The sequence below is a fragment of the Nerophis lumbriciformis genome, linkage group LG05, assembly GCF_033978685.3.
Source record: "Nerophis lumbriciformis linkage group LG05, RoL_Nlum_v2.1, whole genome shotgun sequence".
In the NCBI taxonomy this organism is placed as follows: Eukaryota; Metazoa; Chordata; class Actinopteri; order Syngnathiformes; family Syngnathidae; genus Nerophis; species Nerophis lumbriciformis.
In genome coordinates, this window is record NC_084552.2 from 36,742,833 (window position 1) to 36,761,225 (window position 18,393).

The following is an 18,393-nucleotide window of genomic DNA, read 5'->3' on the forward strand; positions in this document are numbered from 1 at the left end:
TAAGTCTCTTATTCTTTTTAATAACATTGTTATTTTGAAACTAACCAATAATAAATAAAATACTTCTTACCATTAATGTGACTTTTTGAACAGGTGCGGTAGAAAATGGATGGATGGATTAAAATGCATGACAATGTTTTATATTTTGAACGTTATTTTAAACACTGTGATTACCAGCGGAATTATTCATTACTTATCGTGTTAAGCAATGTCAGCTAAGATTTATCTGAGAGCCAGATGCAGTCATCAAAAGAGCCACATCTGGCTCGAGAGCCATAGGTTCCCTACCCCTGGTGTAAAGTATGTTTACAAAGTGTTTTCTGCCCTCTTGTGGCAGACTGTGAAACATGTTTGTACTACTGCTGTTTATTTCTACATTGATGGACAAGCGGTAGAAAATGGATGGCCAGATGCAAAAGTAATTAATACTTTCAACACAAATGAGTGTGATTTGTCAACATTTGGAAATTGTTTTTTGGTGTTTAGCACATTTTTGTGACAGATTTCCCCGGCTGATGTGGTCATTATGCTATGACAGCATGTCCTAGAGCAGTGGTTCTCAAATGGGGGTACGCGTACCCCTGGGGGTACTTGAAGGTATGCCAAGGGGTACGTGAGATTTTTTAAAACTGTCAAAAAGAACTGTGAAAAGAAATGCAACAATGCAATATTCAGTGTTGACAGATAGATTTTTTGTGGACATGTTCCATAAATATTGATGTTAAAGATTAATTTTTTTGTGAAGAAATGTTTAGAATTAAGTTCATGAATCCAGATGGATCTCTATTACAATCCCCAAAGAGGGCACTTTAAGTTGATGATTACTTCTATGTGTAGAAGTCTGTGTCTTTATTTATAATTGAATCACTTGTTTATTTTTCAACAAGTTTTTAGTTATTTTTATATCTTTTTTTCCAAATAGTTCAAGAAAGACCACAACAAATGAGCAATATTTTGCACAGTTATACAATTTAATAAATCAGAAACTGATGACATAGTGCTGTATTTTACTTCTTTATCTCTTTTTTTCAATCAAAAAATTAGGGGGTACTTAAATTAAAAAAATGTTCACAGGGGGTACATCACTGAAAAAAGGTTGAAAACCACTGTCCTAGAGCAGTGCTTCTTAAATTATTTTTTACCAAGTACCACCTCAGAAAACATGTGGCCCTCCAAGTATCTCCATAATGACCAACATTCAAATACAGTGGTGTAGTGGGCCTAAATATTCATTAAAAACAAGGTAGAGGTTTTATTTAACAAGTATATTTAACATGTGTGGCCACTGTAACATTACAGACAGTTTGAAAAGTAGCATGTTGTTTAGATATTTAATTAAGTGATTATTTGGCATACCGCTATTGGTACGCGTACCACAGTTTGAGAATCACTGTCCTGAGCTATTGGCGACAACAAAACATGGCATGGCACTGATGATTGAGGGGAAAAGCCACATTTGAGACGTCCACACTGGAAAGTAACTAAAATTAAAGCCATGTAAAAAATTGTATAAAACATATTTTAAAAATATAATATAAATAGTACATGAATAAAAACACAACATTGAGAGGATAATAGTAATAATAGCAACAAATCCAATAGAAAATAACAATAAAAATACAGAGCCTAAAAAGAGTTTAACATGATCAGTAAAAAACCTGATTTAAAAGGTGTGTCTTTAAGCCTTTTTGTCGCATTTAGCTAGGGTTGGCCCTGGTTTAAACAATAAGAAGAAGAAAAAGCAGGAAGTGTCTGATTTCCGTTTCGTATGAACGCGTGACTTCGTGTCGATCATATAACATCTCCGGCCTTTCCAGCTTATGTAGCCAGCTATTAAACCACGTTTTTAAAATGCAAACAAAGGATACTGTGGGGGGAAAGCAGTGTGGAAGAAAAGACTGTAACTCATGCTTTTTACAATTTGCTACAAATAAGACCAAAACTGACAGCAACTGAAGAAAAGATACTTCACTAAAGACTATGCTCCGCTGAAAACATAAATCACCAAATGTTTTTTAATGGGTTGTACGACAATATCTGAGGCGCTTAAGAACTACCACTATGCACCTGTGGAGGGCAACAATACACCTTCACTGCGTCGAGTCTACCGGAAATCGGAAGAAGAAGACCTCTTGCTTTCCAGGCCTGCACAGGAAGCGGTACGCGAAAACAAAACAACAAGGAAACAAAAGTAAGGCATGATACTTTAAACGTAATAGAAGTACAGTACAACTGATATACTTTGAAATGTGTTAGTGATGTGTTTTCGTTTTAAAAAGTGAGTTGTGGGCTTATTTTGTGTCAAACATGACAACAGACGTGCACGGCCTCTGGCTCGGACGGCTGAGCTGCCGCTAACTTGGTCATCGTATTGTCTTTTACAATACTGTACACGTCTTGTGTGAGCATACATCGCTTATTTATATCATTATTATTCAAACCCCTTTGCAAACAGCACGGCATAACTTTAAACTAAACTTCTTCCTACACTCTTCTGACGGCTTACCACTTAAAGGGAGCCTGTTATGCAAAACCAACTTTCCTTACATTTTGGTACCAGTTGTGTATTTGGGATCTGCGTAAATCCCGAAAATGTAAAATCAAATCGTAGAGGCATTGCTGATATATATTTATGAAACAATATTGCCTTCCTACATACTATGGAATCTAACACTAGTAACTAGATCCACTCGACGTCCATTGCACCGGTCGCCCAGGGGGGTCTCCACATCTGTGGTCCCCTCCAAGGTTTCTCATTGTATCCCGTTAGGTTGAGTTTTTTTCTTGCCCAGATGTGGGATCTGAGCCGAGGATGTCGTTGTGGCTTGTGCAGCCCTTTGAGACAATCGTGATTTAGTGCTATATAAGTATACTTTAAATGATTGATACATGCGGGAAACGAGCCCCCCGGAACAAGGTCCATATGTGACGTTTTTTCCAATTGGTGATTTCAGCTGATTATTTATACATACCGTAGGTGCTTTGCACTAGTCCGCCATTGTAGTCCGCACTGTAGTCAATAAGCTCTTTCTTTTTCGCTATCCTTTTGTTGTGGGGCATACTGGCTCGTACAGGAATGTGGTAGACATTTTGAAACAATTGAAGTTTCCCTTGTATTAGGCCATGTCCACACTAAAACGGAAACTTAATAAATGTCCTTATAAACACACAGTTTTGCAAAGCTGGCCAAGGTGAAGAGTTCCAAAACTCTTTCCTCAGTGTATTTGTGCGTGTACATGGCTCAAACGCAGACTTTTACTCATATGATGATGTCACTGTTGTGTGCTGTCATTTCCAAAGCTCAATATATTAGTAAATAACACTGCCTTGCTGGCTTTAAACACACTAAGAGGGCTTACTGCATGGTTGACCGTAAACAAGCTGCTATTTTCACTCTACATTAATAAGACTCTTTAAAATTGGCTTTGAAAGACACTGCGACACTTGCGCCAATGGCAGTTAGCTGTTTTAGATAAGATGCCTGTCGGACCGCCAGCTGATGGAACAACTTTGACAAGCAATACTTTTTGCTTTTTGTCATAAAAAAGGTGTGACATTACTTCATGGTTTTAATCCTTATTTATCACTATATTGATGATTAAATTGAATTAAATGATATAATTCCTCAAGAGTTTTGCAGCACCACTTGCACGTCCGTGCGCTTTAGATACCTAAGCATTCAAGAAGTTCTTTGACTCTTGGTTAGTGTGCGCTGATTTAAAAAATAATGTATACTTCACTACACATGTAATGTATCCCCACACATGTAATGTATCCACATGTTGCTGATTAAACATGTTATAATTCACTACACTTATAATATATCACCATGTTGCTGATTAAACGTGTTACAATTCAACAAGTGTCGGGTTTCAGCCGCACCGGCGCGTCTGCGCACTTTAGGCACCAAAAAAAAAGATTCATAATCTTCCCAGGGCTCTGTGTAAGTGCAGGCTTGTTTTAAAGATAATGTCTATGTAATAGTATATCTAGTTACCACAATTGATATTATAATAACAGAGATGAAATGTCAGCTTTTTCTGCTTTTCCAGGTGTATGCGTTTGTTTGTAGACCGACAGTTTTGAAACTACACCCGTGTGGATGGATTGTTTTAACCCCGGTATGTGTTTTTGAAGCTATCCGTGTTTGTGTGGAAATGGCCTTAAAAAGCAAATGTTGATAGGTGTAATTGTTCACGTCTACTTGGTGCAATTCGCTAAGTTTTGAAAGTTAGGCCATGTCCACACAAACCCGGAACCTAATAAACACATACTCATCTCTGCATTTAGGACTCTTGTCCCACACGCAAACGCATACTTTTGCCTTTAAAAACGCAGACTTTTGCAAAGATTGGCCAAAGTGTAGAGTTCTAAAACTCCGCTCAGCGTATGCGTGTACACGACACAAACTGAGAATGGTACTCTGACGACGTCACGGTTGTGCACTGTCATTTCCAAAGCTAAACAACACTGCCTTACTACCTTTAAACACACTATAAAAGGATTTACTGTATTTTTAACGTAAACATGCTTTTATTTTCACTCAACATTGACAAAAAAGACACATCAAAATGGACTTTGCGACAGTCCGCCAGCGACAATGACCGTCAGCTGTTTAGGATACGATTGCTGTCGGATCTCCACCTGACGAGACAACTTTGGCAAGCAATACTTTTTGCTTTGTGTCAAAGATACAACATTATCTCATGTTTTTAATTCTTGTTTAACGACACATCATGAATATATAATTCACTTTACTTCACCAAGTCAGTTGTGGCTGCTTTTCCAGGCTTCTGATTGGACAAAATGTGTATGCATTTGTGTGTAGACAGAGACAGTTTTGAAACTACACTTGTGTGATTGGAGATTGTTTTAACCCCAAATATCAGTTTTTTTTTAACTATCTGTGTTTATGTGGACATGGCCTTACAGTGAAAGCCGAACTACAGGTTAAGGTTTCCAATCAGGGTTTTATGCTGCAGATTCCAATTGTCCATGAGTGAGCTTGGCCCATGCCAATACCAATGTTAACTGTACATTTTTCGATTTATTTATGGTGAATTCTATTGACATTCACGGCACCAGAGGATTTTATGAGATTACGCTAAATGCTGCGAGACCAGTATGAAGAGAAAAACGACGGACAAGAATGCGACAAGCACGTTTTAATTTTATCAGACTCTCGTCGTAGCTGCAGTCAAGTGTAAAGAGACCGTACACACAGTTCCTTTCTTCACAATGTTCTTTTCATTAATTTATTTGCCGCCCCAAGAATTCAATGTTTTCTTTTCATTCTGTCCCCTCCTCGCCTAGAAAAAAGCAGGAAAAAATAACAGTGATGTCCTTTGCAATAACTTGTTTTTTATTTTATTTTTCAGCTTTGCTTTGCATCCATCTTCTTGCCCGTTGGTCCATAAGTCAGCCCCTTTTCGCATTTAGCTCAGCTCACAGTCATCTAGCGCAAGCCCAGACACAATATTGTGGTCAGTGTGGGCTGAGGTGGGATATTGACAGCTAGCTCCAACATTTCAGCTCACTTTGTATCTGCAAGCTATCTGGCTCTCCAACTTTCTTAAGATCAAAAACCCCCTTGGCCAACCAAACACCTACAGAGAGGGGCTTCCAAAGGGGCATTCTTATCAGCCCAGGATCCTGATTGAGCTGTTCTGGAGATCTGTCTGGGACTTCTGAGATGTTCCCCACACAAGTGCCTCATGGATGGCCAGAACCCAGCACTGTCCCTAGCAATGAAGCAATCCTGAGGTCTATAAATATGCATGTTAGACACATTAAAGAGGTGAGGGCTCATGGAAAACCTTTGCCTCAGCCTTCACATCAAAGCTGTCAACAAACAGATGTCCCCCCATTTGATGCAAGGACCACCGCTTTGAACCCGCTCGACCAAACCACAGCTGCAGCCAGCTATGGTGGTGCCATGGATTCATGCTTCAATTTCTTTCATGAAACTAAACTAGATCATCAGTCCATTCCGGGATTGTGTGATCATGACCATCCTATGTCAGATAAACTAGCAGCTCCCCCCGGGTCCAGCCCAACCAAATATACCTCAGAATCGGCCGCCAATATCCTTCAACGCTTTGGACTTGAAAAGGAGGACATGGACCTTCTGTTATCCTATCCTGAAGACCAGATTACCCCCGCTAGTTTACCGTTCATCTTACGCCAAATACGCCTTCAGAAAGCTGAAAGAGCTGTTGCAGCCACCACTACAATTGCAGCTACTGCAATAGCCGCCACCGTAACATCTGTCACTGCATCAGCCACCACAGATCTATCCAAAGTATTGACTGAATTTGCAAACAAAAACAGTTTGAAACATTCTTTAGCAGCGACTGAAAGCAACACTTTGGAAAATGCTCTACAGGCTGCTTATTTCAGAGATCAGGCAAGTTCTAGCTCTTCTCTTAGCTCAATGCTCCCTTTTGTGGCTCCTAAAAGTCACAATTCAGTTTATGCAGTACAGAGTTTTACTCTGACAGGAAAAGAAATAGATGTCCAACATGCATCATCTAAAATAGTTTATCAGAGAGAACTAGAAGCGGGTCGCTCGTCAAAACCAGAATCCCAAGCATCCATCGCTGCATACCATCAAGCACATTCCAGCCGACCTAACTTGTTGCTCATTTCTTGTAAAAACGAAGATGACTGCAGTGCGAGTGAACCCAGGAGGAATCAAGATACAAAGGAGCTGCAACAGAGAATGACAAAAAATCTGGAGCCAACCCAGCAACAATATTTAGCAAATAAACAACAAGATATATCAAATAAGCAAGACATGTCAAATAAACCTCATGCACAGCAATGCACGACAAGCAAAAAAGATAAGTCAGAGAAACCTGATGATGGTTGTAGTAAACTGGTGCAACCCATCTGTAGCATTGTCACTCAGTTTTCGTGTCTAGGTCAGCCTCCGACTGCTGCACCCCCTAGAAGAGCGCCCCTTTCAAACACCCTACCACAAACAGCCCGAATATCCAACAATGTGGTGGACCCGTCCAGAGTCTTTCCAAACATGGTTTGTCTTTGTAACAAAGTGTGTGCTCAGACATGACATTATAAAGCCATAAAACGTCTTCTGTTTTTTATTTCCAAGGATGGTCTCGTTCAACAGAACAGCAGCCTGCACCTCACCAGCAGCAAGAAGTACGTCTGTTTTTGTCTTCAATTTCTATTGCTCATTTCTGACGTTTGATGCACATTTTGTTCTCATCTTTATCTTAGCAGCAAGCCTGTTTCAACTTTCGCCAAAGCCAGGAGACGCTCACCGTCCCCCTGCACCTCCAGACGCAGGTTCCTTGTGCGCTTCAAATGTCCCCCTAATTAACATTGTGGACACTGTGCACTCACAATGACACGTCTCGCAGGTCCTACTCTTCCTCATCCTGTGACAGTCGGCGCTCACGTTCCCAAAGCTATGAAAGGTCGCTTTCCAGGAGTAAGAAGAGGCGGTGGAGCCCGGAGAGACGACGGAATTCCCCGCATTCGAGCCGACACATTCGCAGGTCCTAATCTAGACAAAGTCACCACTCCTCAATCAGTACACCTTTTTTGTGATGTGTGAAACATTCAGGACAAATTTGGTTTATTTTTAGTAGTCTCAAAAGATGAATTCTGGTATGCTGCTGTTCTTTAAGGTCTTGTTCTCATTTTCACAGCTATCGCTCACGCTCCAGGAGCTGGGACAGACAATATCCATCAGCAAGAAGCCATCGGGGGACATCTTCGCCACCAAGGAGCCCCAAAAAGTGCTTGTCACCAGAAAGGCACAGAGACCGGACTGCATCACCCAAAAGGTTTATGAAAAGACATTCCTTAACAAGGAGTAGTCGGGATGCAAACGTTCCTTTTTTAGAGAATTCATACACTGCAGAACATCTTGCCAAGAAGGTGTTGGAAACATCAGGTAGGAGAAGATCAACTCAACTGCATCTTGACTAGAAGAGACTTGGGATAGATGAAAGGCTAGCCTGCTTTTGTCTCGTGTGTCCAGCGGTCCAGTCTTTGTCCAACCAAAGGGATCTGGAGACTGTGGTGAAAACTCTGGCTCCTGCCTTGCTGGCTGAACTACTCAAGATGGAGTCTTTCTCTTCACTTGCCCTTTCCTCGCCCTCATCTGCAGACAAACAAATGGATATGACCGAAGCGCCAACTTCCTCTTTCAATAAGGTCTAGTGTAGTCTTCTTTGTCATGGATCAGATAATTAAGAGCATGGACTAGGGGCACATTCTTGCAGTTTTAAGAAGACCATTTTCTGTTCCCAGTACTTAATAAAGGCATGCCCGGAGGAGTCTGCTGCAGAAGAACTTGAAAGAGACATACAGTTGTTCTTCAGTTGTTCCTTTGTGATGACAAATATCCGCTTCTGTTGACCTAATTGTCTCTCATCAGGTTGGGCTCAAGTCATCGCCCCCGACGATGGTGAAGCTGGAGGGAATATGTAGTGATCTGTCCCACGATGACGTGGCGTCCTATGCCGAGAACTTTGGAAAAACCAAGTCGGTTGTACTGTTTCGGGCCAAAGGCGAGGTACTGTCTTAAATGTTGGAGGGACACATTAAAGCGGTCTTCCATTATCCACGAGAATGTCTTCAGTAATAAATGTATTTGTGTACACATGCAGGCCATTGTGTGTTTTGAGCAAGAAGACGCCGCCAAGAAGATGAAGAACATAAAGAACTTCTGTTTAAAGGACATTCCGGTGTCTGTTGTTAAACAGATGGTGAGTGCATGTTTCCTGTTAAATGTATTCTGTCTGCTGAATTCTCCTCTAAACGTTGTCTTGTTCGTGTGCAGGAAAGCGACGACGAGGAGTCGAACACGTAAGACATACTTTTAGTTATCTAACTTTAACATGTCCATTTGTTCTCTTTGGTTCATTCTAGCATCATGTTTGCTTACTCCAGGTGCAGCACATCTGGCAAGCCTCTTCACAAGATGCCTGCTGTTTCTCAACAAACCAGAGCGGAAACAAGTACGGCACTGGACCCTCAACCAACTCCAGCTAGAACTTACCCTATAAGCCTGGCAAAGGTCTCGAAAGCCACAGCGTCATATTCCAAAGCAAAGAATGTCTCAATCAAGCAGGTTTCAAAAGGAAAAAAAAGAGCTGATAAGAAAGGTCTAGTAAAAGCTAAAACCCTAACAATCAAAGCGAAGCAATCTCAAGGTGCTGTTAAGGAAAAGGGGGAGCAATCCAAATGTTTCACCGAAGAGCAGTGCAATGTTGAGGTCTCCTCTGAGCTAGCCATTGTTGGACCAGAAAGCGTGACAGAACCCCCGCTGCATAGAGTGGCTCAAACAGAAGATCTGAGTGACCCGCTACCTGCAGAAGTCATGTCTCCTTTGATGGATAAAGACAAGCAGACGACCAACGTGGAAGACGACCAAGAGGTGACAGCAGAATCCTGTCAAACAAACAAAGACTATGACATTGACGCTGTAAAAACCTCTGTTTGTAAAGAAGGCACCATGGTCTCAGAAAAAGAAGAAGCACAACAGGTGATTGATTCTGTTGAAGAGCACCCAACTTCTAGTGAGACAGCGAGTGAGTGGGAATTGTGTTCTCCATGCACAGCTTCCAAGAAAGAAGAACATGACTCTCCAAAGACGCAGCAGACTCAAGTGAAGAACCACAGCACTTCTGGACTACCTGAAGTTGAGCAGAAGCACCAGGTTGTTGATTCTATTAATGTTCAACAGTCCAGCAGCATGCCAATGGTTGGTCCTAGGAGGAGCATGGGAGAAAAGACCCCAGATCCATCTGTAGAGGATGAGGAGACTACTTTTCACATCTTAGACTCTGTGGACACTGAGATAGTACAAGAAGAGCCCAGCATCACAACCCAATCTAGCAGAGGAAAAAGAGGAAGGCCGCTAAAGAACGATGCTTCGAGTGAGAAAAGAGTTCAAGAAGAAATGACACCAATGAAGAAAAGGACAAGAACTTCACAGGAATGCACCAAAAAAGAAACACCAACCAAGAAAACGCAGCCTGTTCTGAAAGATGAAGTGAAGAGTCTTCCAACTACAAGAGGAAAAGGAAGAAGAGGAAGACCTAAGAAAACAGTCCAAACCACTAAAAAAAGGAAAGATGACTGTTTAGAAAAGGATGAACAAGATGCTGGTGATGAAGAAGAAGCCCCATTCCAGGTCCTGGACTCTGTGAAGAACAAGACGCTTCATGATCACAATAGTCCAAAGAAGAAGGATATGACTGACAGCAAACATCAGGAGAACAAGTCAAATGAAATTGTTGATTCTTTGAATGAAGGTCCAGCCGAAGAAGAGCCTTTCGATGGTGATGGTCATGATGATGATGATGATGATGATGGGGATAAAGATGAATCTGTGGAAACATCACAAACTACTAAGCATACTCGACAACGCCAGGCAAGACAACTTCTATTGTCTTCCTCTTCAGAAGACAATGCAAGCTTGGTGTTGCAGGACAAGGCGGAAGAGGCGGATCCTGAAGAAGCATCCTCCCCCAACTGGAGTGGTAGAGCCACGAGGAGAGGCAGACCAACTTCTGGTGAGCATCATGTCTTTCTCTCACCTTTTTGGAGGATATCAACCATTCTTCTTCCTCTTCTTTTAGTTGTAAAGGAGGAGCATATTGCGACAAAGCGAACACGTTCTCAGGCTCCATGTGTCGCACCAAGCTTTGGACTGCCAGCGTTCAAAGCCAACAACCCTCTTGGTACTACACAGACACACTTTTTATCAATTGAGCCATAGGTCAGTTTTATCTAACCACTTCCTGTTTGATGTCCAGGTCAGGAGTTTGTCAGGTGCGGGTATTTCTGTGACATGTGCTCGACTTTCTACCAACACGAGATTACAACACAAGAAATGCACTGCAGCAGTAGAGAGCATTACAACAACCTTAAGGTACAGGCACATGCACACGTATTTTAGACTGACCATACGTCCTCTTTTCCCCGGACATGTCCTCTTTTGCGGGTCTGTCCGGGCGGAGTTTCTTAAATGCCTCAAATGTCCGGTATTTTGAGTTAGGGTTGCGTGTATTTTCAATGTACGTTCAGGGTTAAGAAGGGGTTAAAAACAAAACAAATTGTGAAGGTGCGCACATGGCAGCATTCGTGAGGGAGGGGCAGAGACAGAGAGAGCGAAAGAGTGGTGAGTGATTGATTGATTGAGACTTTTATTAGTAGATTGCACAGTACAGTACATATTCCGTACAATTAACCATTAAAGGGTAACACCCGAATAAGTTTTTCAACTTGTTTAAGTCGGGGTCCCCGTTAATCAATTCATGGTAAGACAGACAAGACACCCGGTTTGATTGTTTTTTTTATTGTATCGCTTTCCGCCAGTGCTTAGTTTTGTTTGTATTTGCCGGGTCCAATTTCCGTCCCTGTTTATTGCGTTTTTATTTTGATTCGCCAAAAGTTTTATCAATGACAACTACTGCCTCAGTTTGCACTCGGACAAGTTTACCGCAAGGGGCTGTCAAAATAAAGACTTCATGGTAAACACTAAGGTGAGTGTAAAGTCAACATGTTTAACTCCAGTAAATGAGTTATTTTAGTCTTTGTGAGTCCATGGAAACTTCACTTTTATCTCCCGCTGGATCCACATCGTTCGAGGATGGAGACAGGTTTGCTGTTAGCTTCAAGCTAACCAGCACCTGGGCAGACTCCTCCACCCCAAAAACATACTTTGCAGGTCAAAAAACGGGGCAATTGTTTTCCTTTAGAAGTGTTAATGTGCGAGGAGTGTTCAAAAGGAGTCTTTTGGAGAAGTTGCTGACAAGTTAGCATCGCTGACAGTGACGTCATCACTGTCATTGTTTACTGAAGCAGTGATGGTGACTGTGCGCAGAGGTGGGTAGAGTAGCCAGAACTTGTACTCAAGTAAAATTAAGGAGTTGTCACCCAAATATTTACTTGAGTAAAAGTAAAAAGTATGTTGTGAAAAAACTACTCAAGTACTGAGTAACTGATGAGTAACCTGTTCGTTTAATGATGACGGCAACAAATAATGCACAAAAATGTAAAAATAGCAATGAACAAATTCAGAGCCAGGAATATCTCTTAAGCAACTAAATAATAATACATAAAAAGTTAAATAAATTAAGCAAAATGAGCCACAATAACTTAACAGCACCATAGGCTCAGTAAGCAGAGATTACAAAGGAAAATAACAAGTTAGCCTTTATGCAAACCATAAACTCTGATAGGTGTGGGCTGCACCTGGGAACACACTGTGCACTTCTGATTGGTGTTTGTATGCATGCGTGAGTGTGTGTGTGTCTGTCTGTCTGTGAGTCTGTGAGTCTGTGAGTGAGGCTGCAGTGCGTTAATAAGTGTCCCCACACGATGTACATTTGACAGTGATTCATAGCAGGGAAGCTAACATCGGCCTACGGTGACAGCCAAAATATCTACTACCGTTACTTACCGCGATGTGCTTCCTCAAATTTGATGTTGAGTTACAATAAGCTGAAATGTCACTTGTTTGGGGAGACACATGTGACAACGCATTACATAACTGTTTTTTGGTTGTCTGAAGCGTGAACATCGATTTTATGTGAGGCCAGGGGTGTTCTTCCTCTTCTGGTTGATGCGAAGCGTTCGTTGTTGTCTCTGCCATTGTTGTTTACCGCTGAAACTTTATGTACAGCTAATCATGTGACCGCCTGGCTCTGTTTGATTGGTGAAACGGAGTCAAACGTCACCAGTGACTGCATTTGATTGGTGAAACGCAGGCATGCGATAGATCCTACTTTGAAGGTCTGTCTGACAGACCAAAGCAAACAAAGCGTGCATTAAGAGATCGATAAAAATCAGTAGCGAGCTGAATGTAGATAAATGGAGCGGAGTAAAAGTACCGTTTCTTCTCTATAAATATACTTAAGTAAAAGTATGTTGCATTAAAACTACTCTTAGAAGTACAATTTATCCCAAAAGTTACTCAAGTAGATGCAACGAAGTAAATGTAACGCGTTACTACCCACCTCTGACTGTGCGTTATGATAAACGCGCATGCGTCACCAGCCTCTGCGTTTTATCGATAGATTTATCAGGTTTAATGTTTTATTATCTATAGTAGGGGTGTCAAAAGTGTGCCCCGGAGGCCATTTGCGGCCCACAGCTAATGTTTTAAAGGCCCACGGCACATTCTAAAAATACTATTAAAATAAACAAAAACATAACAAAAGTGAAATAAAAAAGCTTAAAGGTGAAATGTAATTTAGAAAATGATGACTAATAAAACAAAGCTGTTTATTTTTTCTTTCAAACTGTCATTGCTCAAAACATATTGAATCAAAATCAATGTTATTATGAATTATTGACCTATCCAAGGTTCCGATTACTTCACATCAAATATTCCACTTCGAAAAATATTTTTGGTGGAAGATTTTGCATATTTTGTGTGTTTGCCATTAAAAACATAGTTTTGTTTTACAAAAAAGGGCGGAAAACAAAAAAACAACATAAAAAAACTAAAACATTTTGAAATGAGGGATAGATCTGAAGTTGATGTAGACTCCAGAGATTTAAGCGTTAAATATAAAATGTATTTATGCCCTGGCACACCATTATCATCATTTCATGACCGAAGCAAAATACTTTTTACACTTTTATACTGAAATAAATACACCTACAACTTATTAAATAAAAACATCGAAAAAACTACCAGCAGCGGTAAAGTTCAGATCCATGAAGGAAAGAAGAAAATGAATGAATGTTTATAACTGAATACATTATAATATATAGAAATTTCGTTCTTATCTGTGCTGTAAAGTTCAAATTTGAATGACCATAAAAAAAAAGGGAAGTCTATTTACATATCTATACAAATTTGTTTTATATTTTTATTTTTTTCAATGAATTAACATTTATGACAACCTTTTTCCAAAACACAATACAGAATGTGAGATATAACAGGATAATGCATACGTTTATAATTTTTTTTCAAAACGCTTACAAAAAAGTGGTACCCCAAAAATTTACAGTGGGACTCCATTTTTATGACTTTATGGGGTACCTGGGACAGCCTAACATATTTGATTAATGCATCTTCTTTGTTCTTTTGTTGTTTTTCCAGAAATATTATGGGACACTTCAACAGAAAGCATCCAAAAGATAAGAACACCTGCAGGATATTATAACAAAGATGGATCTACACTGTGCAATTGAGTTTTACATTTTCACTATAACAGTGATCCTATACCTGTGAACTCATCATCATGGTACTATGTATTTATGTTAAGTGTATATAGTCTTAAGATTCAAGTATTTAGAATTATGACCGATAGCTACTCCTTTTCATGTAATTTTTTCGAGATGTCGAATACCATTGTGTATGTTACTTGTAAGTAATGGTTGGAATGTGTAAACATTTAATCTGCTGTATATTAATAGCTCAGTTGCTCAGGGCTTGCTATTTCTCAATAAATTGCATACAACATTTTGCAAACATAAAACGACATGCTTTTAAACACTAAAATATATTAATTTGAAAATAAAAAATGTGAAAGGGAGTGTCATTCCTTTTTGGAGTGGCTCTTATTTTGAAGTGAAGTGTGTCTTCTAGAATCTTCCGTCGTGGGTGCAGCTATTGACGGATAGCAGCTATGGGAAACGACGGACGAAGCTGTTGAAATACTGCTGGTACACAACAGTACATAAATAATGATAAATGGGTTGTACTTGTATAGCGCTTTTCTACCTTCTTAAACGATAGTGAAACGTTTGTTTTCCATCAAATGTGTTCGATTTTTACCAGCACTGTGTTTGTGTTTGCATGTTAACGTAAGGAGCTTGCTAGAGGCCTACTAGCTAGAGTGCTATACCTTTTTATAGGAGCTTCATATGTTTTATATTTAAAATGTTTCTTTCATGTTTGATGGTTCAAGCATTTTAGTACAAGACAGACAGCTATTGCGTTTTATGTGCTATTTGTGACATTAAGGCATGCTTACTGTTTATCTAAAATGGAAGTACGAGCGCGTCTCCAAAAATACGTTAAATTCTAAATATATATTTTTTTCAGTTTGCTTCAGAGGCTGGAACTTCTGCATTCTTTAGATATAACTTGACAGTATCTACGGATAAATGTGTAGTTACTAATGCAATCCAATTTTAAGCGGATATTGTCATGTGTACACTTCCGCCGCAGGAGAAGCTAACGGCTGCTAGCAACTTTGAAACGACGATCGAAGCTGAACAGCTACTGCCGATACTAAAAGGTAAACATCTAGAAGCAAGAGTGACATGTTCGTGTTTCGTCAAATGTGATTTTTGATTTACCAGCTCTGTGTTTTGTACCCTGCATTTTACACACGGAGATTCCTGAAGGCCTGCAAGCAAAAGTCTTAGCAACTTTCCATATTCCGTTGTAATAATATAGGGTCACTGTTGATCAATTAATGTATCAAGTTACATTTCGGCTTCTGGACGTTAATATCCGACCCTTGTCCATCTTTGCACCGTCACTTAGCACACGCTTATGGTGCATGGTAAGGCCCTCACATCCGCGTCGCTACAAAGTCTAGAATGTTGGGTTGCCGTGAATGTTACTTTACATTTTTTTTAAATGTTCTATATTTAATGCACATTTTGAATACAGATTGTTCATAGTAGTCAATTCATTTTGGCATTTTTTAACGAACTGCTCCTACGTTTTAAGGGGCATGTCAAACATCAAAGGCGCTACGCAATCTTAAACGACACTTAATTCGACAACGAAATAATTTGCAGTGAAATATCTGCATTTTAAAGGGATCATTATGAATGTGTATACATGTGAGACTTATTTGTGGTCTACACCAGTGGTGCCCAACAACCGGGCCGCGGACCGATTGGTACCTGGCCGCACAAGAAATTAACCCCCCCCTTTTTTTCTCTCTTTTTTTAAATTAACATAAAAAAACACAAAATATACATTACATATGAAAATATACCAATACAGTCTGCAGGGATTCAGTATGTACGCACACATGATTATATTTCTTTATGAAAATAAATAACCTATGCTCCTTCAAATGCTGTGCTACTGGCTGCAAAGCATTGCACTTTCAAATAGAACAATGAGTAGAGAGGAGTGTTATGTGTGTATATGTGTAAATAAATGAACACTGAAATTCAAGTATTTATTTTATATATATATATATATACATACAATAAAATACATATATATATATATATATATATATATATATATATATATATAGCAAGAATTCACTGAAAGTCAAGTATTTATTTTATTTTATAAGAAATACTTGAATTTCAGTGAATTCTAGCTAAGCAAAGAGATAAAGGACCATTCTGATTGTTGTAGGTGCAAAGTTGAAAAGCCAGCATCTGTGAGGGTATGGGGGTGTATTAGTGCCCAAGACATGGGTAACTTACACATCTGTGACGGCACCATTACTGCTGAAAGGTACATACAGGTTTTGGAGCAACATATGTTGCCATCCAAGCAAGGTCTTTTTCATGGACGTCCCTGCTTATTTCAGCAAGACAATGCCAAGCCACATTCTGCACGTGTTACAACAGCGTGGCGTCATAGTAAAAGAGTGCAGGTATTAGACTGGCCTGCCTGTAGTCCAGACATGTCTTCCATTGAAAATGTGTGGCGCATTATGCAGCTTCAAAAATTGGTCTGCTCAATTCCCAAACATTTACTGAGTGTTGTTAAAAGGAAAGGCGATGTAACACAGTGGTAAAAATACCACTGTGCCTACTTTTATGCAATGTTTTGCTGCCATTAAATTCTAAGTTATGATCAGTTCCAGCATTAAATATCTTGCCTTTGCAGTCTTGCACTTGTCTTGCACTTTGAATATAACTCGAAAAGGATTTGCAAATCATTGTATTCTGTTTTTATTTACCATTTACACAACGTGTCAATGTTGCGATGAGGTGGCGACTTGTCCAGGGTGTACCCCGCCTTCCGCCCGATTGTAGCTGAGATAGGCTCCAGCAACCCCCGCGACCCCGAAGGGAATAAGCGGTAGAAAATGGATGGATGGACAACGTGTCAACGTCACTGGTTTTGGGTTTTGTATTTGCGCACGATTGACAAGATATGCTCTTTGGAGCGTTTAGACTGGCAAAAAAATCAAATCTGTGTCACTTAAGGGCAAAAAAATAAAATTTGGTGTGCGGTGTAAACGAGGCCATAGATGATGTTTTACAGACCATCTTCAAGCCGCTTTCTGATAGTGTCTTCAGGATGTCCCGTTTTGTGGGCAGTCTTATTTATGTACCTCCACTTATTCTCATCAGCCATGTTATAGTTTTTAGCGCTTCCCTATGACGTTTACTGACAAGATAGGTTTGAACTATACACTACTTTGTTTTAGAAAATTAAAACCGCAGAGGTTTCCAGAGGAGGGCAGCACGGTGGAACAGGGTTAGTGCATGTGCCTCACAATACGAAGGTCATGAGTTCAATCCCAGGCTCAGGATCTTTCTGTGTGGAGTTTGCATGTTCTCCCTGTGACTGCGTGGGTTCCCTCCGGGTACTCCGGCTTCCTCCAAAAACATGCACCTGGGGATAGGTTGATGTACGAGACAGTCTGCCCCACAACAAGAGGATAGAGAAAAAGGAGTTGACGTCACAATTGGGAAAAACGTCACAAATTTACCCATCGTCAAGTTGTGTAAATTCCAAACTGCTCGTTTGGAGGAAGTATTAAGGAAGGCAGATTTTTTTGTAAATATCTGGCACCAATCTGGCAACACAGTAACGTTAGCATCACAGCTAACGTTACCATGTCGCTACCTGTCTGCTCCGCGGGAGCGCGTGACGTTGCACATGTGACGTATGTAAGAAGGTGCGCTTGTTTTAAGTCTCTGTGAGAAGGAGAGACAAGAATGAGTGGGAAACGCATGTAGTGTAATGCCCGCAGCTAAAAGCAACTGCGTGAGAACGTATACTCGAATATCACAATATTGTCTCTTTCTATATCGCACAGAAACAAACCCGCGATATATTGAGTATATTGATATATCGCCCAGCCCTAGCCTCAAGAATTTAAAACCGCTGATCTTCTCCACCACCTCTGAGCCGATGGAGAGAGTTCTGTGGTTCTTGAGTCTATTGTTTTGAAAATCCACAATAATTTCCATGGTCTTTTTGATGTTTAAGACCAGGTTATTGTCACACCATGACATCAGATGTTACACCTCATTCCTATAAACCCTAGGGGTTCGGTGAGTCGGCCTCAGGGGTTCGGCGGAGGTCAAGACACACCCGACTCATCGTGTAAATAAAAACTTTTAGGGGTATTGTGGATACCCCTAAACAATGTTCCCTCTAATTTTCCATCTGATTTTCAGGTGTGTAATTTGTTGTGGTTCATTTTGTGCACCAGTAAAAAAAACATATAACTTTGT

General features: G+C 40.2%; 3 protein-coding genes across 4 annotated transcripts in view; all 3 read left to right on the forward strand.

Annotated features, from left to right (window-relative positions):
- LOC133605739 (type I phosphatidylinositol 4,5-bisphosphate 4-phosphatase-B-like) overlaps nucleotides 1-72 on the forward strand; it is a 2,827-nt gene extending 2,755 nt beyond the window's left edge. Inside the window, exon 7 of the mRNA XM_061959014.1 lies at nucleotides 1-72. This exon is cut by the window's left edge and continues 572 nt beyond it. The gene's annotated coding sequence lies outside the window, so the exon portion shown is untranslated.
- Nucleotides 73-1,727: 1,655 nt separating this feature from the next.
- LOC133606539 (uncharacterized) lies at nucleotides 1,728-14,487 on the forward strand. 2 transcript variants are annotated; one of them, XM_061960598.2, is made up of 14 exons: nucleotides 1,728-2,191; nucleotides 5,379-7,036; nucleotides 7,115-7,164; nucleotides 7,243-7,311; nucleotides 7,386-7,523; nucleotides 7,677-7,924; nucleotides 8,012-8,187; nucleotides 8,411-8,548; nucleotides 8,643-8,741; nucleotides 8,816-8,841; nucleotides 8,926-10,553; nucleotides 10,620-10,721; nucleotides 10,797-10,912; nucleotides 14,096-14,487. In XM_061960598.2, exons 2-14 carry the CDS (start codon nucleotides 5,693-5,695, stop codon nucleotides 14,135-14,137), a joined length of 4,176 nt encoding a protein of 1,391 aa, XP_061816582.1. In that variant the 5' UTR covers nucleotides 1,728-2,191; nucleotides 5,379-5,692; the 3' UTR covers nucleotides 14,138-14,487. The 2 variants fall into 2 exon arrangements, with proteins under 2 accessions (XP_061816582.1, XP_061816583.1); XM_061960599.2 differs by having other exon boundaries at nucleotides 7,246-7,311.
- Nucleotides 14,488-14,587: 100 nt separating this feature from the next.
- LOC133606538 (uncharacterized) overlaps nucleotides 14,588-18,393 on the forward strand; it is a 33,079-nt gene continuing 29,273 nt past the window's right edge. Inside the window, exons 1-2 of the mRNA XM_061960597.2 lie at nucleotides 14,588-14,661; nucleotides 15,170-15,239. The gene's annotated coding sequence lies outside the window, so the exon portion shown is untranslated. The remainder of the gene's footprint in view (nucleotides 14,662-15,169; nucleotides 15,240-18,393) is intronic.

Coding starts and splice junctions, on each gene's coding strand:
- LOC133606539 (XM_061960598.2), top strand. CDS start 5,693: ATGTTCCCCACACAAGTGCCTCATGGATGGCCAGAACCCAGCACTGTC. Junction 8,549..8,642: donor TGTTTCGGGCCAAAGGCGAG/GTACTGTCTTAA, acceptor GTACACATGCAG/GCCATTGTGTGTTTTGAGCA. Junction 10,913..14,095: donor AGCATTACAACAACCTTAAG/GTACAGGCACAT, acceptor TTGTTTTTCCAG/AAATATTATGGGACACTTCA.